The sequence below is a fragment of the Anomaloglossus baeobatrachus genome, chromosome 2 (genome assembly GCF_048569485.1).
Source record: "Anomaloglossus baeobatrachus isolate aAnoBae1 chromosome 2, aAnoBae1.hap1, whole genome shotgun sequence".
Taxonomy (NCBI): Eukaryota; Metazoa; Chordata; class Amphibia; order Anura; family Aromobatidae; genus Anomaloglossus; species Anomaloglossus baeobatrachus.
Genome location: NC_134354.1, coordinates 95814375 through 95839904, shown reverse-complemented (window position 1 = coordinate 95839904; position 25530 = coordinate 95814375). Strand labels below are relative to the sequence as shown.

Below are 25530 nucleotides of genomic sequence, written 5' to 3'. Positions count from 1 at the left end.
GCAGTGACTCAAGGGATGCTGGGAACAGTGAGTGTGTATTTACCTCTCTGCATAAGGAAAGAAGTGTCTGTTTGTCTCTCTGCAAAAAAGGAGCAGTGCTGAGAAAGTGTAGTATATGTATCGTAGGAAAAATCAAGCTATGGAGATATGCCAGTTCAGGACAGAGACTGCCAGGAGTAGAGAACAGCTCAGGATAGTTCAAAAGCAATCTCTGTGCAGCAGAAGGATAGAGAACTTGCACTGCATCATAAGATAACCTGCTCTGTGTACATCCACTGTGTAAGGAGAGCAGATAATCTGTGAACAGACTGTCATATATGTTACTCTGGAAGCCCTGTGTTAAGATTATTAAAGCCTTCAATCTACTATTGCCTGAAATAGTGTTATATAGCTGTGTGTTTTCTGTAAACTGTTATATCACCTCATGTATAGAAGATGCTGGTTAAATGAGCCCTGATTTAATCCTCCAAAAACCCAAAGAACTCATATTTACTTTGCCCAGCATCCCTATATAGACCCTATACAGAGGGCCAGACATACAACATATAGAATCCTGACAAAGGGAACCTGAGCAGTAATCAACTAAAAAATCGGCATGATTGGAGAAAAGCCATGACTGTTCAGTGCTGCACCAACCTCGATGACTGGAAAGGAGCAGGGCACGGTGCAACTATCACATTGTTTTCTTGTTTCAATGATGACTGCTATTTGTGACAGACACATGTTCTGGATGCTAATTATCAGACTTAACATGCTTTGCTTTTACTTAGATATGAAATCTGAAATGACAGGTTCCTTTTAAAATCAAAACTAATTCTAACATCTTTGGTAATTTATTCACTACCATGGAGGGATAACCCCAGTAATTATTTGTTCAGTGCTCTGAATTACAGATGAGAGAATCAAATTGTGGAGGATCGAGTCTGAGTCAAATATTCTGAAATTTGTAGTTTCACGCAAATTTGAACTTTTGAGATTTGATTTGCAGCTTGCCAAAAAAAAGTGTAAGCTCTTATGATCAACAGGGTTCTCTCTCTGCCTTGTAGAATGTAAGCTCTTATGGTCATCCGGGTCCTCTCTCTCACTCTTGTAGAGTGTAAGCTCTTATGGTCAGCAGGGTCCTCTCTCTCTGCCTTGTAGAGTGTAAGCTCTTATGGTCAGCAGAGTGACCTTTTGTAGACTGTAAGCTCTTTTTAACAGCGGGGTCTTCTCATATAGAGTATAAGCTCTTATGATCAGCGGGGTCCTCTCCTGTAGAGTACAAGCTCTTATGATCAGCGGGGTCCTCTCTCCTATAGACTGTAAGCTCTTATGGTCAACAGGATCTTCATTCTCTCTTTTCTGTAGAGTGTACAATCTGATAATCAGCAGGGTCTTCTCTCTCTCTCCTGTAGAGTGTAAGATCTTATGGTCAGCAGAGTCTTCTCTCTCTGTCCCGCAGAGTGTAAGACCTTATTGTCAGTGGGCTCCTCTTCCATTTTCCTGTAGAGTGTAAGCTCTTGTGGTCAACAAGGTCCTCTCTCTCTCTTTTTCTCACTTCTGTAGAGTGTAAGCTGTTATGGTCAGCAGGGTCTTCTCTCTCCTGTAGAGTGTAAGCTCTTATGGAGAGTGGGGTCTTCTCTCTCCTGTAGAGTGTAAGCTCTTTTGGAGAGTGGGGTCTTCTCTCTCCTGTAGAGTGTAAGCTCTTTTGGACAGTGGAGTCTTCTCTCTCCTGTATAGTGTAAGCTCTTATGATAAGTAGGCTGTGCTCTCTCCTGTGGCGGGTAAGCTCTTATGGTTGGCCGGCTCCTGTCTCTCTGCTCTCCAGCACATATATTTAACAAGCAATTACAAACTTTACAGTATTCAAATCTGAGCAAATTTATTTGTCGCAAATCAAATTTTGGGGAAACATTTGGTAAAGTCAGCAAATTGAAATTTCAAAAGATCTGCTCATCTATACTCAGAATATTACATTTTCAAATAATTTACAACAATCCTTAAACTAGGCAGTTTTGAAGTATTCCTCACTCGCCCCTACAGATGTGCCAGCAGATCAGAGGGAGGACGCAAAAAACCACAACAGGTGAACTCAATGGAGTTTGCTCACTGCGTACTGATGAAAATGGCTCTTTTAAGGAATGGGTTTATCCTGACCTTGCAACAACTGGTATGTATGTTTTTTTATTGTTTTTTAAATACTGTTATACTGTATATATGAAGCTTTCTTATTGGACAAGTTTTTAGAATTAAAAACAAAAGCCTCTAATCTGACCATAAGTAGGTAACAGTACATAAACATCATGTTATATTCAAATCAGGGGTATCTACAGTGCTCAGCATAACTGAGTACATACCCTTTTGAAAAGTAAGATTTTAATCATTATCTCACTGAACACAAGAACAATTTCCAAAATGTTGACAAGAATGAGTTTCAAATAACATTTGTTTAACTCATAACATAAAACTAAGGTTAATAATATAACTTTCATTACAAAATCTTCAGTTTTACTCAAATTAGTTGATGCAAAAATGAATGCACCCCACATAAAAAACTACTACATCTGTTGTTTTGTACGACTTTGTTGATGTTTAAGGGCAGCACCAAGTCGACTGTTTCCATTCTTCAAGAACGACCTATTTTATAGCCTGAATAATGAATGGAGAGAAATAACAACTTATTTCTTCAGAATTACCCATAGGTGTTCAGTTGAGTTCAGATCAGAAGACACTTGGCCACTGAATCACTTTCAACCTGGTCTTCTTCAGAATTGCAACAGATGTGTGTTTTGGATCATTCCAAGGCTGGAACTGAAGGATACGCTAGATGAGGAGACCATCCGACAGATGAAGTAAAAAACACATGGAGATTATAATTAAATGTGGTTTATTTGAAGTATCATACGTCTTCAAGACAAGCAACAGTATGTGATTTATCCTGAAGAAGTGTGATACTTTGAAACGCGTTGACAAATAAATCACATTTAATTTTAATCTCCTTGAGTTTCTGACTTCATCAGTCAAGCGGTCTCCTCATACAGGTAGTGAAGGAATTACTCCTTTCGGTTTCATCCTTGGATTATTTTTTCGTCTTGTGGGTCTTGCAGCAGCCTGGATCTAAGTGTGTTAAGGGTTGTGTTCACACAACCTTGTCAGGTGAGCATATCCCTGTATATTTGTCACTATTTACTCAGATAAGACCCTTCTTGCACTATTCTCACTCCAGTTTACCTTCCAATGTTTTGGATCATTGTTACGTTGGAAAAGTGCACGTCTACCAAAGGCACAGAGTGATGGGAGCATCTTCTCTTTCAATATAGAGCAGTACATTTGTGAATTTATGATACCATCAATGAAATGATGACATCATGATCATGATGGAAAGCAGAAAAAAATACTAAACAAAGTTGTTTTTAATGTGGGGTGTACTCATTTTTGCATCAATTAATTTGAGTAAAACTGAAGATTTTGTAATAAATGTTATATTATTGCTCTTACTTTTATGACTTCAGTGAGATATTGATTAAAATCTTACTTTTCCAAGGGGTGTACGCATTATTCTGAGCATTGCATAATTTTTATACATAACAATTAGTTAAATCAAATGACATTCAACAACTCTTAAATTAAGTACAAACAAATCCAATTAAATCAGAGATGTCAATTTATATTTGTCCAACAGTAGTGTGTGGACAGGCTCACCCATCCAGTTCATCAAAACTGCCAACATTTTGCATAGCTGAAATACTTTTCCAGTCCCTGATTGGAGTAGCATTTCTGGCGTGGCACATGGTGGCACATGCCACTCAGAAAAAAAACAACTAACTCTTTAAGTGGTGTGCACTTTTAAATAAATTTGGCGCTTCTTGTCCTCCATCAACAGCAGCATAGCAAGCATGTGTCGCGGGCGGGGAGGGCGCTGCGCCCACTAATGCTCGGGTCCGGCGCTGCTGCTGCTGCTCGGTGGCTCGAGCAGTGGGCCGGATCCGGGTCCTCGAGCGGCACTCCTCGTCCGTGAGTGAAAGGGGTGGCCTGGTTTGGGGATTTAGTCCGTGACGCCACCCACGGTTTGTGGTGAGGTTGGGGGCACCACCGCTGCTCTGGGCGGGGATCCCGGGAGCTATGACTGGGAGCAACCGAGATGTTTCTCTCCCCTCCGTGGGTAGGGGATTTTGGTGGTCCCGGGGCCCGGTGATGGGGACTGTAGGGTGGATGGCAGGGTTTGGCGAGGTGCAGGGTCGCGGGGGCGTTAGCGCAGTGCCAGGCGGCACGGTGGTACTCACTCAGCCATTAACGTAGACGGAGTCTATTTTAAAACAAACGGCTGTATGGACGGGTCCCGCAGGCGGCTGCGATGGTCACTCCCGGTAGGTTGGTGGTGACTGTCTCTCCCTGCACCTGTGATGTGTTTTCGGCTCCGATGGCTTCCCACCGGTAACCCACTCTCCAGCGGTGCATCCGCCAGAGGAGCCCCTTTTTGCCTGCAGGCTCTGGCCCTGGGAACTCTAGCTGTGGCGGTAGCTGTTTCCCTTCACGGTTGAGCGGTTGCCTTCAGTCGGGTCTTTGCTTCTGAGAAACCCCGGAGGTTCCCGTCGCTGACGGATTTGACCGGTTTAACGGCGACTCCAAGCCTGGTCGGGGTCCGTAGGCCATGCCGAATGGTGCTGGCTTCTCTTCGCTCCCCGGTTAGGTACCGGTGGGCCACCGCCCGTCCCCGGTCCTCACGGTTGTGCGTCAATCGGCCTCGCCTGCAGACGGTCACCACCGTCTGCCAACCTTGCTCTTGAGTGCCCGGGCCACGTACCCGGACACCGTCTGTCTGCTCTTGCTCCTCCACAACTCCTTCTCGCTCCTCCACTTCCACTCTCCCTAACTCAACTCCCTTCCTTTCCCGCCTCCAGGACTGTGAACTCCTCGGTGGGTTGGGCCAACCGCCTGGCCCCGCCCCACCTGGTGTGGACATCAGCCCCTGGAGGGAGGCAACAAGGATTTGTGTGTGTGACTGATGTGCCTAACCGGGGTGTGGGGTGTGTTGTTGTAGTACCTGTGACGTCCTGGCTTGTACAGGGCGCCACATTCCACCTTGGTTAAACGCAGACCGTCCGCGGGCTGCCCGTCCATCACCGAATTTATTTTTGCAACTGAAAAAGATAAAAAACACATAAACATTAAAACAAGCACTTTTATCAATCTTCCCTTAACGGGAGGCACTTTCTTTAACGTTACTAACGGTAGTCAACTTTATCAACGGTAACCGCTTCCGCTCTCTCCCGCCCAAACAACCTGGCCTGATGCTGCCCCTAAGAAGTGGGCAGCACCCCTTGCCCCAGTCCATCACCAAGCTGCCCGAGCGGGCACGGTCTCTTTCAGGGGACCCACGTCCATGGGGGACCCCTGACCCCCGGAGGATGGCCACCGGTCCAGGTGGTGGCCGGGCCCCAGCCTACTCCACTGCGGGCCCTTCCTCCAATCTGCCTCTCCGGAGGCGGTAACGGATGTATGCCAACAATTATTTACATGCCACAAGTTTGTGGTTGCCCTGCAAGTTCTCGGGCGTGTCCGTAAGCAGTTCCTTACGCAAACGGTGCAGACAGTCCCTACGGGGACTAGTTGCTGGCAAAGGCCGGTTCAATCACGGTTGCAAATCAGACAACATCTTCGGTTGATTACTTTTCCTATCATTCGGTTACTTAACGGTACTGGTGGTCCCAACGGGGACAACTTGCAGTGGAGGACCGCTGCCTCACTTCAGGTCCCCCCCACAGACCGGGGGAGGGGGCTGGGCTGGCGCTTGAGGCCCCTGGCCTCCTCTCAGCCTAACGTCCAGGGCAAACCAGCCCCTCTCCTCGCAGTGCCGGGTATAGGTGACGAGGTCACCGGGGAGCAGGTTGCGGCCCGGGTGGTCCTCCGGCAGGTGGTCATTCACGTCCCTTCGGGCCACAAAAACTTCGGCCTCCAGGCCCGGCTCAAAGATGAATCCGTATCCCCTACGGACATCAAATCTCCTCACTTGCCCCTCATATCTCGGGCCCCGTACTCGGAAGGTGGCTCTGTGGAGGCTCTCCTTCTCCTGGATGGTGCGGGCTACCAGCTCCGCTTTCCTCTTCTCCCTCTCCGTAATCTCTCGGCCCAGCGGGGTCGGTTCCCTGTCCCAGTAAGGGGCTGCTGCGGGCCCCTGCGCGGGTCGGGCCCCGCGAGACTTCCTTTACGCTGCCCATTACTGGCATTCTGGGTGGAAGGTCCCGCGGTGTCATGGCCTGTGGTGCTGCCTCAGAGCGGCGACCCGGCGCAGCCTCAGCCGAGGCGTGGGGGATGGGTACAGGTGTCCTCTCCCGCTTGACTTCTGCCTCCTCCTGCACGGGGCGAGCTGCCGGAGTCGGTACGGGACCAAGCATGGTCACCACATGTGCCTCCGGTATATCTCCGCTGACGGGCTTGGTCTTCGGCAGCTTGCATAGAAGCGGTTCAGGGCGGCCACAGGCTTCGGCTGCAGATCGGTCCGCTTGGGCGGATAGGCAGGGTGCCACTACCGGTTGCGGTTGTAGCGGCCTTAGTGGCGGGGCAGCAGCAGCCAACACGGGCAGCGGGGGAGGCAGCAGGGCGAGCGGGTGCAAACCGGGCCCCTCAGCTGCGACGACCGACCCGGTAGGGATACAGGAGCGTGGGTCGCTTACCCGCTCTTCCAAAACTTCCTCCACCTTGCGTCTCCGTATGGCCGCCACCACATCCGCCATGTCGGCCTCCCGCTCCTCCAAAAGGAGCTGCACTCGGATCTGCAGACGGCTACTTAGCTGGGCGGTCCGGACCTCCACCCACGCTGCGTTGACGGGCGCGGGGGCTACGCTGTTGCTGGTCGGATGGTGCATCGTTGCAGCGGCCTCTTCCAGGAACCAAAGATGGCCGCAGAGTCCTGGCGTCCCTGCTTTTATAGCCGCGGCTTACATGCGGCCAGACGCCATCCGTCCCCCCTCAGTTTCTTTCCGGCACCTCCTCTTCAGGGGCGGAGCTTCGGCCTTCGCGCCTCCACTGCTCGGGAATACGCTCGAGCGGGGAACTTTTCGCGCTCAAGATGGCGGTTTCTGAAAATTTTCGGCCGAAAACCTCCGGCGGGACACAAGGCGCACTTCTACCAGGCGATAGAACGGTAAGATCCTATTCGTGACGCCAAGTTGTCGCGGGCGGGGAGGGCGCTGCGCCCACTAACGCTCGGGTCTGGCGCTGCTGCTGCTGCTCGGTGGCTCGAGCGGTGGGCCGGATCCGGGGCCTCGAGCGGCGCTCCTCGCCCGTGAGTGAAAGGGGTGGCCTGGTTTGGGGATTTAGTCCGTGACGCCACCCACGGATTGTGGTGAGGTTGGGGGCACCACCGCTGCTCTGGAAGGGGATCCCGGGAGCAATGACAGGGAGCAGCCGAGATGTTTCTCTCCCCTCCGTGGGTAGGGGATTTTGGTGGTCCCGGGGCCCGGTGATGGGGACTGTAGGGTGGATGGCAGGGTTTGGCAAGGTGCAGGGTCGCGTGGGCGGCAACGCAGTGCCAGGCGGCACGGTGGTACTCACTCAGCCAATAACGTAGACGGAGTCTCTGGTAAAACAAACGGCTGGATGGACGGGTCCCGCAGGCGGCTGCGATGGTCACTCCCGGTAGGTTGGCGGTGACTGTCTCTCACTTCACCTGTGATGTGTTTTCGGCTACAATGGCTTCCCACCGGTAACCCGCTCCCCAGCGGTGCATCCACCAGAGGAGCCCCTTTTTGCCCGCAGGCTCTGGCCCTGGGAACTCTAGCTGTGGCGGTAGCTGTATTTCCCTTCATGGTTGAGCGGTTGCCTTCAGTCGGGTCTTTGCTGCTGAGAAACCCCGGAGGTTCCCGTCGCTGACGGATTTGACCGGTTTAACGGCGACTCCAAGCCTGGTCGGGGTCCGTAGGCCCTGCCGAATGGTGCTGGCTTCTTCTTTTTGGTTCCCTGGTTTGGTAGCGGCGGGCCACCGCCCGTCCCCGGTCCTCACAGTTGTGCGTCAATCGGCCTCGCCTGCAGACGGTCACCACCGTCTGCCAACCTTGCTCTTGAGTGCCCGGGCCACGTACCCGGACACCGTCTGTCTGCTCTTGCTCCTCCACAACTCCTTCTCGCTCCTCCACTTCCACTCTCCCGAACTCAACTCCCTTCCTTTCCCGCCTCCAGGACTGTGAACTCCTCGGTGGGTGGGGCCAACCGCCTGGCCCCGCCCCACTTGGTGTGGACATCAGCCCCTGGAGGGAGGCAACAAGGATTTGTGTGTGTGACTGATATGCCTAACCGGGGTGTGGGGTGTGTTGTTGTAGTACCTGTGACGTCCTGGCTTGTCCAGGGCGCCACACATGCACTATGCCAGTGTTGATGAATCACGCTTATGAATCAGCCCCTTCATAAATCAGCCATGTGTTCCTGCTTCTTGAGCTATGCACTTCTCGGTTGTCTTTTGAGCAATTGCTGTGTGTCTCGCAACTCAGACCCCCAATGATCTATTCTGGAATAAAGGGCCTAAAACATGAAAAGATAAGCAAAAACTTTAATTGTTCATTAGACATGCTGCATAAGTAAAGCAAAACAGAAGTAGCTAGTAATAATGTGGTTCCCCATCACAACGCGCACAGTTTCCCAACTATCCCCTATTCCCATCCCCATCACTAAATCATAGCAAGACATTGTTGCAGATTTCAGCAGAATTATTGATTGTGGGCACAGTCTAGCATCTACCATGGCAATGAAGCAGACAGGAGCAGGAATAGATAGCAAAGCCCGACCGACATATCCCCTTCCTGTTGCACCTGTCAATCAAATAACAGTGCATTGCTGGAACTTTACTTATGCATATTTCTGAAATAAAACATCCAATCTCTGAGCAAAAGCTATGCTTACATTCAGCATCCTAGCACCAGTATAGCACTGGTTTTACTTTATATATGAACATCCTAATGGTTGGTTCCCTTTGTAGGTTAGATGGCTAGAACAGGAATCCTCTGGTCCTCCTCTGATAGTCACTTTGTGGATGAGATATATGGAGTGATTGTTGAGCATGCACTCGACCTCTTCTTTACATGTTTATGGCAAACTTGGTTCCAGCAATCTAGTGATGAGCTTTGGATAAGTGATAAATGTTAAAAGTGGGATAACATGGATGATGAGATCTGCTTATGCCAGTTATGTCTATTCAATTCAGATTGAATTAATAAATTTGGCTCAAATGTAGTTATATTCTAGACTGGATTGTTTATACAATTACATTATATTTCATGCAGTGTTTGACTTTTTGGAGGAGAAGAAGAACAGACATAACAACAACAACAACAACAACAACAATGCTATAGATGGATTGTTACTCAATCAAGGTGATTTTTTTTAGCTAAAACTCAGAATATTAAGATATAACTAAAAACAATAACAAATTCATAAACAGCATGCATTCATTGTGAAAATGTACATTAGTCATCCTGAGTTAGAATCTGTATTCTAGTTGAAAGCTACCGTTTTGTGGAAATATGTTCCTTTGTTGATTATTTTGACTTTACTAACTCAACCCAAGCACTAAAACATACCTTTTGTAAAGGGTGATTGTGGGAAGCATGTATCAGCCACTGTATGATCACAGCCAGATATGTTTGATTCTGAAACATTGTGGTGTTTCATAAAAAAAAAACATACGTTAATAGGTGTTGCGGACTGAGCCACACTGTTGATCAGCTGAACAGACGAATGCCGGCAGCTTCTTCCCCCTCTATTTTTGATAACCAGCACAGGTAAAGCAGACAGCTGCGGGCTGCAGCCTTCAGTTGTCTGCTTTACCTTGACTGGTTATCAAAAATAAAGGGACCCCCCGCCGTTTTTTTAAAATTAATTATTCATTTAAAAAAACTCTGTGAGGTCACCTCTATTTTTGATAACAAGCTAAGGTAAAGTACACCGCTGGCGGCTGGTATTTTCTGGTTGGGAAGGCCATAGTTATTTGGCCCTTCCCAACCTTAAAATAGCAGCCCGCAGCTGCTCCAAAAGCGGTACATCCATTAGATGCACAAATTCTGGCTCTTTGCCCGGCTCTTCCAGATTGCCCTGGTGCGGTGGCAATCAGGGTAATACTTTTGGGGTTGATGTCAGCTGGGAATTGACCGCTATCAAGCAAACAGGTTAGTAATGAAGAAGCACCTATCAGACACCCCCATTACTAACCTGGTAAGTCTACAGTTAAAAAAAAACACACACAAGCAAAATTAGTTTATTTGAATAAGGACTCCGCCATACTCCCTCATTGACCAATTTATTAATTTTAAAAAATCCTTAACGTTCCGACATAATCCACTGGTGAATAAAGACTCCCACACTCCCTCATTCACTAATTTATTAATAAAAAATAAATCCTCAAAGTTCCAATGGTGTAATGTCCCACGAAGTCCATCAAATCCTGAGATCTGAGAAAGAGGCTCCATAGGTCACTCCTGGTCAGTGGCAGGCCGGGAATTTCTCACACTTCCTATTTAAAATTATCAATACACAAAGTGACTTTGCACAAAAATAAAAATATAATAACACTAACAAGTCTTATTATTCTGTGTTTTAGAGTTTAGTGATGGTTTACATGAATCAAGGAAAAGCAAGAAACCTGAAACAAACACTAATAACAATAATAATGCTTATGACATTGATGAAGAAGGTGGTAGGTATTTTGGTCAATAACATTATTACTATTTATGCTTTGCTTATATAGGGCTATCATATTCCAAAGGGCTTTTTAGACATTATCATCACTGTCCCTATAGGGATTGCAATCTAAGTTGCCTATCAATATGTCTTTGAAGTGGAGGAAATCGGAGATCCCAGAGGAAACCCACCCAAACATGGGGAAAACATGTAAACCCCTTGCAGATGTTGTCCTTTGTGGCACTTGATCCCAAGAACCTAAAGCTTGGGTCACACTAAACGACAGCGACAACGACGTCGCTGTTACGTCATCATTTTCTGTGACGTAGCAGCGACCTTGTAAGTCGCTGTTATGATCGCTGCTTAGCTGTCAAACACAGCAGCCGAAGCAGCGATCATAACGACACGCGTCACTGTTCTGCAACATGTGCAGAGAGCAGGGAGCCGCGCACACTGAGCGCTGGCTTCCTGCTCTCCTAGCTACAGTACACATCGGGTTAATTACACGATGTGTACTGCAGCTACATGTGCAGAGAGCAGGGAGCCACGCACACTGCTTAGCGCTGGCTCCTTGCTCTCCTAGCTACAGTACACATCGGGTTAATTACAAGATGTGTACTGCAGCTACATGTGCAGAGAGCAGGAGCCGGCGCTGGCAGCGTGAGAGCGGCGGAGGCTGGTAACGAAGGTAAATATCGGGTAACCACCTTGGTTACCCAATGTTTACCTTGGTTACAGCTTACCGCAGCTGCCAGATGCCGGCTCATGCTCCCTGCTCGCTTCATTTCGTCGCTCTCTCGCTGTCACACACAGCGATCTGTGCATCACAGCGGGAGAGCGACGACCAAAAAATGAAGCTGGACATTCAGCAACGAGCGGCGACCTCACAGCAGGGGCCAGCTCGTTGCTGGATGTCACACACAGCGACAGCGACGGGACGTCGCTGCAACGTCACAGAAAATGGTGACGTGGCAGCGACGTCGTTGTCGCTGTGTGTGACACCACCTTAACTCTATATAGTAACAGTGCTAACCCCTGAGCTTGTTTTTACATTGTATTTGGTTTTATTTGCTTATATGGAAACTTTAAAATTGCATATGGTTTTGCAAAATGTAAACTCATTAGCCAATGATTGGCTGTTTTTTTTAAAAAAAAAAGTCATATGGCTGGATAACTCCTTTAATGATTAATTCAGGGCTCAGATTATTTTATTTTCAACTGATGCACAACAATCTTTTTTCTTATAGTTAATCCTGAGGAGTAAAATGCTTCACTATCTCCTGGCATATAGGCGGTGCACTCCTGAAGACTGACAGTTTGGACCAGCAGCATGTTTTTGCCACTGAAATGAACTGTGCTCTCTTCCAGGCTGCTAGAAGAGATAGCTTTGCTTCTGCAGTATGTGAGAAGTGCAGGAGGATTGAAGATGGCCAGATCCAGCCAGCTTCAGAGCGTCATGAACAAGCTCTAAAGCAGGGAACCCCAACCTGTGGCTCAGTAGCCACATGTGGCTTGTGGGCTTGGGATATGTGGCTCGCGGCTGTCGGCCAGCTTGTTGCATTAGCACGAGGACTGGATGTGACAGTGTGGTGGGATTGTCTGATGCGAAAATGCTGAACTGGGAATTGTGGGAAAAGGATGGCCTGAATTTTGGTATAATGACTCGGTGTGATTTGTGTGGAAACATTTTGGCTGCCATTATACCAGTAATGTGGGCTCTGGGTGTCAAGACTGTGGGTGGGGAGGGAGGTTGGAAGCTGGATGTGGCTTGCGACCCTCTGTAACACCTGATTGTGGTTCATGACCCTATCACAGAGCTGAGCAACCCTCTTCCAAAGCTGAATGTGGCTCACAACCCTCTTAGAGCTGAATGTGGCTCGCAATCCTCTTAGAGTTGAATGTGGCTTGCGACTCCCTCTCAGAGCTGAGTGTGGCTCGCAACTCTCTTAGAGCTGAATGTGGCTTCCGACTCCCTCTCAGAGCTGAATGTGGCTTGCGACTCCCACAGAGCTGAATGTGGCTCACAACCCTCTCTCAGACCTGAATGTGGCTTGCGACCCTCTCGCAGAGCTGAATGTGGCTTGCGACCCTCTCTCAAAGCCCATTAGATGCGACAGTCCCGGGACTTTACCTGAATCATCCCGATTACCCTGGAGCAGTGGCAATTGGGGTAATAAGCAGTTAATGGCAGCTCCTAGCTGCCTCTAAATCCTAGATTAGTCATGGCACGAGTCTATAAGACACCCCCCATTGCTAATCTGTAAGTAAAAGTAAATAAACACAAACACCCAAAAAATCCTTAATTTGAAATACAAGACAAAATAGCTACCCTCTTTCACCACTTTTTTAACACCCCAAACACCTCTCCAGGTCTGACGTAATCCACACGAGGTCCCACGACCCTTCCAGCACTGCTACATCTGACGCTCACAGCGAGCGTCATAGGGCAAGACTGCCCACTGTGAGTTCCACGCAGCAATTGAAGTGAGTCGCACTATCAGCGGTGACATCACTCAGGTTAGCCACAGCCACAACTGGACTCCTCCACCTGTGACTGCAAATCAGGCCACGACTGAAGTGAGCCGCAGGTGGAGGACTCATCTGAGTAACGTCACCGCTGACCATGCAGCTCACTTCAGTCACAGCCTGAACCTCACAGCAGTGAACCCGTGACGTCACTGCCATGACACACGCCATACTGCGGGGTCTGCAGCTGTGACGTCAGGGGTCCCAAGGTTGGGGACCACTGCTCTAAATCATAGAGCCCTCAAGCGTCTTGACTGAGTAATCAGCCACTCTGACCGGTGACCGGTAACCTTGGTAATGAGCTGTACACCATAAAACTCATAAAACTAAAAATGTCTCCATTTTTAAGAACTCAAAATTCGTAATAAGAAGTAAATTGCAAGGATGCTTTTTGTTACAAGCACTTAAATTTGCATCCATTTAAGAACTTGAAAACAACTCCTTTTAAGTGTGCGTTCACATTTGACAAATTTAATGAAAAGATGCTTATATCTATACTAATCATCTGAATGAGTCTTGAAGAATTCCATGTGCTAGATGCCAATATAACTATATTCATATGAATGGAGCTCATTTTTAGTTTGTTGTATGGTCATACCCTATTAAGTTCAGACATTATCAAGACATTGCCTAAACACAAATAGTGCATGTGGCAGGTGACAAAGCTGTCCCCATGGCACTATAAAGACCAATATAATAATCAGTGAATCACTATTCTGTAGGATCATTGGTGGTCCAAATTTAATATATGTCCCCAACAAAATTATCATTTCTTTTCTTTGAAAAAAAAATAAAAACAAAAAAGGCCAGTGTTCCCTAGAATGGAATGGAGGAATGTATTTTTCCAAATAATGCAGACATAGTTCGGCTGCTTGACATGGATCTAGCTATAAAACCCCAACAACCAGTTGGCATCAATAGCGGATGATGTGACCAGCCACACATTATTGTTGGCCACTGTAGTAGTAATGTATCTTTTCATGGTGTTAATTTAAATCAGAGGTGATAAATCTTCCGCCCCCCTGGCAGATTCACGGGGACCACAGTGCTCGGGCCAGAGGCACTGTTTTCCTGTCTACTAGTCCTTTAATTCCTCCTTACACTGTGAGCATGCGCATGCAGCATTAACTACTGAACGCTGCTGCACATGAAGTGAAGGATTATGTCCTGACGCTGGCCAATGTCAGCGTCAGGATATACTTTGTAGGCGGATTTTTCGCACTCTGCCCTTCCACCTTACTGATGATGACAGTAGCCAGTGTCTCCTATGTGATAAATATACTCCAGCCCCAGTGTGTACTATATGATGTGTATGCTCCAGCCCTGCTGTCTCTTATGTGATATATACTCCGTGTACAGAATTATTAGGCAAGTTGTATTTTAGAGGATTTTTTTTATTATTGATCAACAACTATGTTCTCAATCAACCCAAAAGACTCATAAATATCAAAGCTTAATATTTTTGGTTTTATATTAAGTTGGAGTGGTTTTTTTTCTAGATTTGGCTATCTTAGGAGGATATCTGTTTGTGCAGGTAACTATTACTGTGCAGAATTATTAGGCAACTTAATAAAAACCAAATATATTCCCATCTCACTTGTTTATTTTCACCAGGTAAACCAATATAACTGCACAAAAGTTAGATATAAACATTTCTGACATGCAAAAACAAAACCCAAAACATTAGTGACCAATATAGCCACCTTTCTTTATGGTGACACTCAACAGCCTACCATCCATAGACTCTGTCAGTTGCTTGATCTGTTTACGATCAACATTGCGTGCAGCAGCCACCACAGCCTCCAGACACTGTTCCGAGAGGTGTACTGTTTTCCCTCCCTGTAGATCTCCCATTTTATGAGGGACCACAGGTTCTCTATGGGGATCAGATCAGGTGAACAAGGGGGCCATGTCATTATTTTTTCATTTTTTAGACCTTTACTGGTCAGCCACGCTGTGGAGTAGTTGGATGCATGTGATGGAGCATTGTTCTGCATGAAAATCATGTTTTTCTTGAACGATACCGACTTCTTCCTGTACCACTACTTGAAGAAGTTGTCTTCCAGAAACTGGCAGTAGATCTGGGAGTTGAGCTTCACTCCATCCTCAACCCGAAAAGGTCCCACAAGTTCAGCTTTGATGATACCAGCCCATACCAGTACCCCACATCCACCTTGCTGGCGTCTGAGTTAGAGTGGAGCTCTCTGCCCTTTACTGATCCAGCCTCTGGCCCATCAAGAGTAACTCTCATTTCATCAGTCCATAAAACCTTTGAAAAATCAGTCTTAAGATATTTGTTGCCCAGTCTTGACGTTTTATCTTATGTTTCTTGTTCAAAAGTGGTCGTTTTTCAGCGTTCCTTACCTTGGCCATGTCCCTGAGTATGGCACACCTTGTGCTTTTTGATACTCCAGTAACGTTGCAGCTCTGATATATGGCCAAACTGGTGGCAAATGGCATCTTGGCAGCTTCACGCTTGATTTTCCTCAATTCATGGCCAGTTATTTTGCGCCTTTTTTGCCCAACACGCTTCTTGTGACCCTGTTGGCTATTTGTCATGGAATGCTTGATTGTTCAGTGATCATGATTCAAATGTTTGGCAATTTCAGGACTGCTGCATCCCTCTGCAAGACATTTCACAATTTTGGACTTTTCAGAGCACGTCAAATCTCTCTTCTGACCCATTTTGCCAAAGGAAAGGAAGTTGCCTAATAATTAAATACACCTTATATAGGGTGTTGATGTCATTACACCGCACCCCTCCTCATTACAGAGAGGCACATCACCTGATTTACTTAATGGGTAGTTGGCTCTCAGCCTGTACAGCTTGGAGCAGGACAATGTGTATAAAAATTATCATGTGATCAAAATACTCATTTGCCTAATAATTCTGCACACAGTGTAGATACTAGTTGATGTGTCTCCTAACTGATGTATATACACAAGTCATAGTGTATTGTATGGCTTATTATTCTGGAAAATAAAGGGTCCCAACTTGTCCCTAGAATGGCTTTTGAAATCCCAATTATCAATTAGGTTATTTCTTTACTACATTCTTGTCAGACAAACATGTTAATTTCTCCTTGCCTGTCATACTGTACAAATGAATAGAAACTTTTCTCCATATTCTTGTATATTTACTACAACACATCTTTCAAACTCTGATAGGAACGGAGATTGCCATAGTCCTAGATGGATCCGGAAGCATAAAGACTGATGATTTCCAAAAGGCAAAGGAATTTATATCAAACCTGACTACTAAAATATGGGAAAATTGTTTTGAGGTTTGTAAGATCAAACATTTGCTTCCGTGAAAAAGAACATCTGAAAGCAACAATCTCACAATAAATCACATTTTATCATTTGTTTTTTACCTTTTTTTGTTCTTTCTTTGTCAGTGTGAGTTTGCTGTTGTGCAGTATGGGGATGTAATACAAACAGAATTTGATCTCCTGGACAGTCGTGAAGACAGCCTTTCTATTCATGAGAAAATTCAAAACATTACGCAAGTTGGGGAAGTTACAAAAACTGCATCTGCCCTTCTCCATGTTCTGTGAGTAACATTACAAAGATATATTACTGATGCATTGATGCATTGGCCTTCCATTCCTTGTAGTAGTCTAGTTGCCCGCCTTTGAACTGACTCTAACTTCTGAATATCCTTTTTAAAATTTGGAGCCTAAAACTGGATCCCATATTCCAGATGTGGCCTTATAATTGATTTATAGAGGGGTAACAATACGTTGGGATCACGGGATCTAATCTCTCTTTTTATGCACCCTAACATCTTGTTTGCTTTTGTAGCTGCTGCTTGACATTGAGTGCTGCTGCTCTTTTATCAACCCAGAACTGAATTTACACTTACATTACCCAGTACTGTTATCTAATGTCCACTATACTGCTGCTTCTGAACTTGTGCTACAGAAAGACAGGAGAGCAGGAATCCCTCACATCTGTGTGTGCAGAGTATGAGAAACATCATAGTAGCTAGTCTTCATCCACTATCTTAGAGACAATAGAAAATCAGAAACAGAGCCTTCAGAGGGACAAAATGATAGAAAATGTAGAATGCAGAATGTAAGTCAATAATGATCATTGATAGTATTATCCTGTCACGTTAGTGACAAGAAAGTACCAAGCAAAAGGGAAGGGAAACCCTGTGTCTAAAAAAGGGGGAGATGGTGACCCCTGACCAAACCTACCGCTGGTCCCTGGGGTCCCTCACCACCCTAGATAGGTTTCGCACCTATGCGCCAAGCCGGATACCTGACCCTAGGTATCACTCATGCTGGATCCTAAATTGGGAACGGGTGGGATGAGCTCTTTGTCAACCCCACGAAACACTAAAGAAAACACAAGGTGGACACACAAGGGAAAAGTGCATGAACTACTTATCCACAGGTGACTCAGGTAGAAGTTCAGCAATGTTTCAGCAACAATACCACAAATGAGTGCAAGCCATCTGCTTGCATCTAGACCTTGAATGAACTGAATATCACCAGCACAAGTGCAGGAAAGGTGGGAGTATTTAAACCCAAGGGGAAATACAGATGATCAGCAGCTGAAGGAAGGAGGAGCTGCACTGGGTCTTAAAGGAAAAGGATGAAATTCCAGCAAAAGAGATACCTAGTATACGAATACTGACAGCAGGAACAATAGAAAGTCAAGGAGCATTTTGCACAGACAACATTGTGACCTTCTATTGCTGGACACCACAGGACTGTCTGTTACCCGTGACACACCTGTGACATATCCCTTATGTACACCAGCACAAGATGTTTGGCATCTTTAAATAGGATACTATTTATGGCAAAATCTGAAAAACAGGAGAATAAAGGGAATCTGTAACTAGGGCTACATAAAACAGAGAGCGGCTCCTGCATTAGTATGTTTTATTCTGAGACAATGAAGACAAAAAGTATGTAAGTACAGCTAGGAACAAGATGACCAGAAGTATGTCCCCACCAACTTCTCCCAATCTGCTCAGATTGACTGACAGATTTTTGCCTACAGACATTTAGGGGGAGATCTGTCAATGTAGTTGAATGGGCGGGGAGAAGCGGGCGAGGACTCACTCAGCAACTAGTCACTTGTCCTCAGCTGCACTTTCAAATATGTTTTTCTCTGAAACATCGCAAGATATCAGAGGTGTGCAGAACCTGGTGTGTGATTTATGCTCCACATGGTTTGGAGAACATGTGTCACATTCCAGGTTCTCTTTAGATTTGAGATGTCATCCAGCAGTTGTGTAGCAATGTAGGTGACTAAAGGCCCCGTTACACGCAACGACATCGCTAACGATATATCGCCGGGGTCATGGATTCCGTGACAACATCCGGCATCGTTAGCGACGTCGTTGCGTGTGACACTAACGAGCGACCGTTAACGATGGAAGATACTCACCAAATCGTCCATCGTTGACACGTCATTCCTTTTCAAAAAATCGTTGATTGTTGAGGACGAAGATTGTTCGTCGTTCCTGCGGCAGCTCACATCGCTATGTGTGACACCTCGGGAACGACAAACTACAGCTTACCTGCGGCCGCCGGCAATAAAGAAGGAAGGAGATGGGCGGCATGTTACGGCCGCTCATCTCCACCCCTCCGCTTCTATTGGGCGGCCGCTTAGTGACGCCGCACGAACCGCCCCCTTAGAAAGAGGCGGTTCGCCAGCCACAGCGACGTCGCTAGTCAGGTAAGTCCGTGTGATGGCTCCTAATGATATTGTGCGCCATGGGCAGCGATTTGCCCGTGGCGCACAAACGACGGGGGCGGGTACGCTCGCTAGCGATATCACTGCGTGTGAAGCCCCCTTTGGGTGAGCTGTAAGGAACGAAAAGGGAATGTATCTACAGGAAAATGACCTAATGTTTAAATTATGTTTTACATCAAATAAATAGATTTAAAAATGTTATTTTTTTAATTATATTATGTGTAGTAAAAAAAATAGACGTCTTACAAGTTTCACGCAAAAAAAACACTGGGGCTATTTTGGACTCACAATTCTTGTTTTTTAAGAAGACTCTTTAACATCCCCGGCAGGATTACAATGATAGGTAACACTCTAAGCACAGCAGGTAACACAGACCCACAAAGCACCGCAGGCAATGTCACAGCTGACTCCCTTTACTATGACCTTGCACACACTCATTAGATGCTTCAATACATACACCGGGCCTGATTCTGTGTTTTTTCACCCTTGAATAAAATGTTTTCTGTTTTTTATGAAAAGTACTTTACTGTATTATAATCCATTCTACCTAACGGTGTAATATGGTTTTGGTCGTTCCTACTGATAACCAGTTATCTGTTCCCCCAGTTTTTCCCAAGTGATATAATATTGCTGTATAAATACATGACACAAGCTAGTTAATTTTTCCAAGGGGCCACATGAGAAACTGAGACAGTTGTGGAGAACCAAACTTAAAGGGAACCTGTCAAGTAATTTTTTTTTATATTAATCCACCCCTAATGTGTTTTAAATGATATAATATGCATCACTAACATGGTTTAATAAATAAATAAAAATCCATGTATTTATCTTTTAAAAACACTTTATATGTTTAGGAGAATGCAGTACATACCTTAGGTTTCAGTCATAGGGGCGGCACTTTTGCTGGGTTCAGTCACCATCACTCAAGTTCAAGAACAATCCTTATTTTAACTTGTTCACACCCCACCACCAATTCTCTTCTGCTGAGCTCCGGAGCCCAGCATTGTAGAAATGGTGGTAAAGGATTTGTGGTGATGTCACAACCATGTGACTGTAATGGGTGGAGCTTAGCAGAGAAGTGGTGGTGAAGGACCTGTGGTGATGTTAAAATTTTCCGGAAAAATACTCGCGTTCCCCATTTTGACTTCCATTATACTCGGTAAACAAGTTTAGCCCATCCAAGCGTCAAACTGCTCATTCTGAGTACTGAGTACCTGGGCATGGTAGTGCCCGCTCATCACTAGTTACGAGTAACGAGCTCCAGACCATGGTAGTGCCCGCTCATCACTAGTTACGAGTAACGAGCTCCAGACCATGGTAGTGCCCGCTCATCACTAGTTACCAGTACCGAGCACCTGAGCATGGTAGTGCCCGCTCATCACTAGTTACGAATACCGAGCACCCGAGCATGGTAGTGCCCGCTCATCACTAGTTACAAGTACCGAGCACCCGGGCATGGCAGTGCTCATTCAACACTACTTGGTAGTAGAGATTGGAGAATCGATTCACAGGACGCTGGTTATGCAAATCGCTGCTTACCTATTATCATCCCAGTTTTTCTTTTAAATATCTGTTGTGTGTATCATACCTCAAGGGTGACGACACCCTAGTCTGGCTAATCAAAAGAAGACACGCAGATGATGACAGGTAAGAGGTGATTCGCAGGGCTCCCATCCAGTAGAATACTCACCCAGCTGCTGGATCAGGGTCCTGTGAATTGATTCTCTACTTATTAGTTATGTTGAGAAGCAGGACAAGGTAGTCTGCATCTTCGGCTAAGGACACACGACGAGTAAAATGGAGCGAGTGGAATGCAATACAAAAAATCGCATTTCACTCGGATCAGGGTTACTCTATGGGGAAGCTCCCATGAGTATTTTTTTTCTCAGCCCTATTCGGACCGAGAAAACAATCGCAGCATGCTGCTGGTAGAATCCGATTAGTTTTCACTCGCACCCATCCAAGTCTATGGGTGCGAGAAAAAACATCGCACTGCACTTGCATTACAGAGGAGTGCAGTGCGATATATGGATCACCTGACAATGGAGGAGATAAGCGGGCTTTACACGCTACAATATATCTAATGATGTGTCGGCGGGGTCACGTCGTAAGTGACGCACATCCGGCATCGTTAGTGTTGTAGTTGCGTGTGACACCTACGTGCGATTCAGATTGTATGCAAAAACGTTGATCACATACACGTCGTTCATTTTCTAAAAATTGAACGTCCGGTTGTTCAATGTTCCCAAGGCAGCACACATCGCTGTGTGTGTGTGACACCCCGGAAACGATGAACACCGCTTACCTGCGTCCCGCCGGCAATGCTGAAGGAAGGAGGTGGGCGGGCTGTTTACGTCCCGCTCTTCTCCGCCCCTCCGCTTCTATTGGCCGGCCGCTGTGTGACGTCGCTGTGACGCCGAACGTCCCTCCCCCTTCAGGAAGAGGATGTTCGCCGCCCACAGCGAGGTCGTATGGAAGGTAAGTACATGTGACGGGGGTTACAGCATTGTGCAACACGGGCAATAAATTGCCCGTGCCACACAAACGATAGGGGCGGGTGCGATCGCAAATGCGATCGCACGTTTAATTGACATGTGTAAAGCAGCCTATAGAGAGATTAATCCTTCCCTCTCTTCCGCAGCGCCTGCCTTCTCCTCCGCAGCTGTGCTGTGATCACAGGATAAAATCACAGTGGCATGACACTCGGCTTACACTCGCAGCAGAGCAGGAGCTGAGTGTCATGCGATGCACTCGCATTACTGCTTGTGTCAGCATTCTCTCACTAGTTGCTCTGCTACCATTGATGAGCAGCTCTTCACTTCCGCTGCAATTTTCCCAGGTCTGACACAAGGGTTCAAAGGCACTGGTGTATTAAAATAATTAAGATTTTTTTTTTATATTGCAGAAACAATATTTTCAATGAAAGCCGTGGATCTAGAGAAAGTGCCAGTAAAATTATCTTGGTAATAACTGATGGAGATATATTTATGGATCCAGTGAATCTCACAACTGTCATAAATTCTCCAAAGATGAAGACCATTGAACGATTTTCCATTGGGGTAGGTTTACACTGTAAAGTATTTTCTTTAGAATTAGTTATTGGTCAGATCTGACTTTTACTATTCGATTTCCTACTACTATATATATTAAATGGAATCTGTCACCAGGTTTTTACTATGAAATCTGAGAACTCCATGATGTAGGGTTGAGACCCTAATTTCAACAATGTGTCACTTGCTGGTCTGCATGCTGCCATTTTGATTTTCTCTCCTCTGCAGATATAGCAGTGCTCAGACTATGCATTGATGTGGCAAATGGGTCTTGAAGAAACAAGGGAAAAAGGGACAAATGGATCAAGAAATTGAAGGAACTGTCAAGTTCAATGGAGGAAACCTGATGATAAAGGGGGTGTTTGACAGCCAAAGGCATTGGTTACTTGACCAGGATTGATGGTGGTCTGAATGCTGAGCTACGAGGGGCTGCCGATAAGTCTTTGGCTTTACCCAGAAAGAAACGAGATAGGATGATGAAACTTTACATTTATTCCACATACTCTCCACTGATGTCAACACACTTCTTACATCGGTATTCCAAGTTCTGTAAGCCTAGCAAAAAGAAGGATTTCGGTTGTGCCTCAAACCAGGCATACGTAGCAGCCATGGCATCAGAAATGGTGTGAAATTTGGTACTCTTGAGATATTTCTTCAGGTTTGGAAAAAGATGATAGTCGGCTCTGCCAGTTTTGCCATGGTCACTTGTTCAATGTGAGCGGAGGCATTGTCTTGCAGGAACAAAATTCCTTTGGACAGCTTGCCGAGCCTTTTGGCCTTCAGAACTGCCTTCAATTGGTCCAAAAGTTAAATGTAATACCTTGCATTGATGGTGGAACCCTTTTAAAGGTAGTCCACTAGCATAATGCCCTCCTTATCCCAGAACACAGACGCCATCACCTTAATGGCTAATTTTTGCACCCTAAACTTCTTTGGATGAGGAGAATCACTGGGCCTCCACTGTTTTGACTGCTCCTTGTTTTTAGGGTGATACAAATAAATCCAGGTTTCATCCATAGTAACCCGTTGATCCAGGAAGTTCTTATCAGTCTGGAAACTCTGACAAATGGACCAGGAAGTTTTGAATTGCATGCTTCTCTGATCTGTTGTCAAAACATTTGGGACCCACTTTGCAGATAGCTTCCTCATGTTCAAATGTTCATGGATAATGACACAAACACGTTCACAGAAAATCCCTATGATGTCTGCTATTGTTTTAGCGGAAATTCGTCGATTCTCCAGTATGAGGTTATGCACAACATCGATGATCTCCGGAACAACAACCACTCTTGGTCGCCCAGGACGTTCTTTATCATTGATGCTGAAGTGGCCCGTTTTAAATTTGACAACCCAGGTCTTAACTATGAAATATGAAGGACATTGATCCCCCAATGAATGCGATATATCACAATGAATATCTTTTGTGGACTTTCCTTGCAGAAACAAGAATTTTATGACTCGTCTCCTCTCAGTTGCTGTGAATATCGCATTAGACGCCACCATTTCATTTGCCCGCATGCGTAGAACACTGTTGCCATGAGCAGCAAATACAAAATTTTGCTGCAACAATCTCAGCACTTTACCTGGCTCTTCCCGATTGTCCTGGTGTGGTGCAATTGGGGGTAATAAGAGGTTAATCGCAGCTCAAAGCTGCCACAAAGCCCTAGATTAGTAATGGTAGGCATAACACACACACCAAAAAAAATCCCTTAATTGTAATTAAAGACAAAAAAGCACCCTCTTTCACCACTTTATTAACCCCAAAATCACCCCTGCATATCCACGTAATCCACACAAGGTTCCATGGCGATTCCAGCTTTGCTACATTACTGAGGACACAGCACGCGATCATGGTACATGACCGCTCGCTGCAAAATTCAGGCAGAGACTGAACAGTGATCATTGGTGATGTAACTTAGGTTTGTTGTGGGCACAGCTGGAGGTTCCAACAGCTCTTCACCTGTGACCGCAGGGGACCTAAATGAACTCAGTGACTCCACCTCAGGTTAAGTGACTGAATTTAATGAAGTCACCTGAGGTCAAATTGCAGCTGTAAGCTGCTATTTTTATGCTGTGGGGGTCAAATAATCATGGGTCTCCCCAGCCTGAGAATATCAGCTCCAAGTTGTTGGCTATCATGGCTGGATATCAAAATTGGGGGTACCGCATGCCAGTTTTTTAAAATTATTTATTTAAATCATTGTAAAAAAAAGCTGCACGTGGTTCCTCTTATTTGGATACACAGCCAAGATAAGTGCACGGCTGGGGACTGTAGCCGTAAGCTTTATCTGTGCTTGGTATCACAATATGTGCGACCCTATACCAATTTTTTTTGTTTAATTTATTTTTACACCAATAGAAATGCACAGACAGTGTCTCTGATTGAAAGCAGTCAGATACGCTGTCACACAGGGTGGGGGAGCGTCTGACTGCCGTTGGGCAGGGGAAGCAGTGAGTATGCATGAAGGATAATGAGCTGATTGGACCCGCTAATCCTGGGTATCTGCAAGTCCGCCCATCACTACCTGTAAAGTGACACTAGTCAAAATTGAAAAAATTGGCTTGGTCAGGAAGGTGAAAACAGGCTTGGTTGGGAAGGTGGTTAATGACTGATCATGACATTTTTAAGTTTTTTATTTAGTATCTAAACTTCAAAATGGAGTAATACTTCCAGCAGTCATCATAATGCCATTATAGGCAGCATCACAATAACAGATAAAATCTATATACTGTAGATCCTTGACCAAAGTGATGGTCTAAAATATATGCTGATAAGAAGAATTAACACAGGATCATACAATTCACAATAGGTGATGGGAACAGCTCAAACGCTCTCTCTACAACGATCTCTGCATAGATCACTGAACAATTCTAGAATACTCTCCCATGGAAGTCAATAAGACATTAGTTTCCTATAAGGCATTTTTAATTATCAGTTTTAAAATTTATAAAATGAAATACAGAATGCAAAGCAAGTACATTCAATTTAAAGAACTAAATATTCTATGGTATTGCTTATTTCAGGTTGGAAATGCATTTAACAAAACTAAAGCCTATAATGAGCTTAAACTTATTGCTAATGATGAAGACCATGTCATAAGAGTAGAAGACTACTCCAAACTCGATGGGCTAATTTCCTCCTTGCAGCAGAAGATGGCTAGAATTGAAGGTAAAGTTGGAAATCTAAAATGTACCTTAGTTAAAGAATAGTCTTCTCTGGAGAAGAGAACCGTCCTGGATGCATCTGTGGTTCTGTGGACAGCTTTTAAAACGGGACGACAATAATGAACCTTTAAGCCATACTTTGCATTGAATGTGACTATTTCAGCTTGGTTCAAAATTTTCTTTTTGTCCACTTATATGCTCCATCTGTATTTTAATAGTAGGGTAAAACATTGCTTTTCTGCAGGTACTAAAGGCGATTCATTGGAACTTGACTTGGCTGAAGTTGGATTTTCGGCACATTTAAAGGATAAGGTATGTGATTAAAGCCACTTAAGTGAGGTCTGTTTTTACACAGAAAAGAAATATAAGCCACTTTCTTTAATCCAGTCATTTAGCATAGATTTTCCAATTCACCAGCATTTACAACAAA

The 25530-nt window shown here is 45.4% G+C and overlaps 1 protein-coding gene across 1 annotated transcript in view; it reads left to right on the top strand.

The window, feature by feature from the left end:
• ITGAE (integrin subunit alpha E) overlaps positions 1 to 25530 on the top strand; it is a 207118-nt gene that overhangs the window by 105865 nt on the left and 75723 nt on the right. Inside the window, exons 5-12 of the mRNA XM_075333152.1 lie at positions 2023 to 2149; positions 9255 to 9344; positions 10568 to 10663; positions 16342 to 16457; positions 16572 to 16726; positions 21791 to 21944; positions 24960 to 25104; positions 25345 to 25412. Coding sequence (XP_075189267.1) covers positions 2023 to 2149; positions 9255 to 9344; positions 10568 to 10663; positions 16342 to 16457; positions 16572 to 16726; positions 21791 to 21944; positions 24960 to 25104; positions 25345 to 25412 — 951 coding nt within the window. The remainder of the gene's footprint in view (positions 1 to 2022; positions 2150 to 9254; positions 9345 to 10567; positions 10664 to 16341; positions 16458 to 16571; positions 16727 to 21790; positions 21945 to 24959; positions 25105 to 25344; positions 25413 to 25530) is intronic.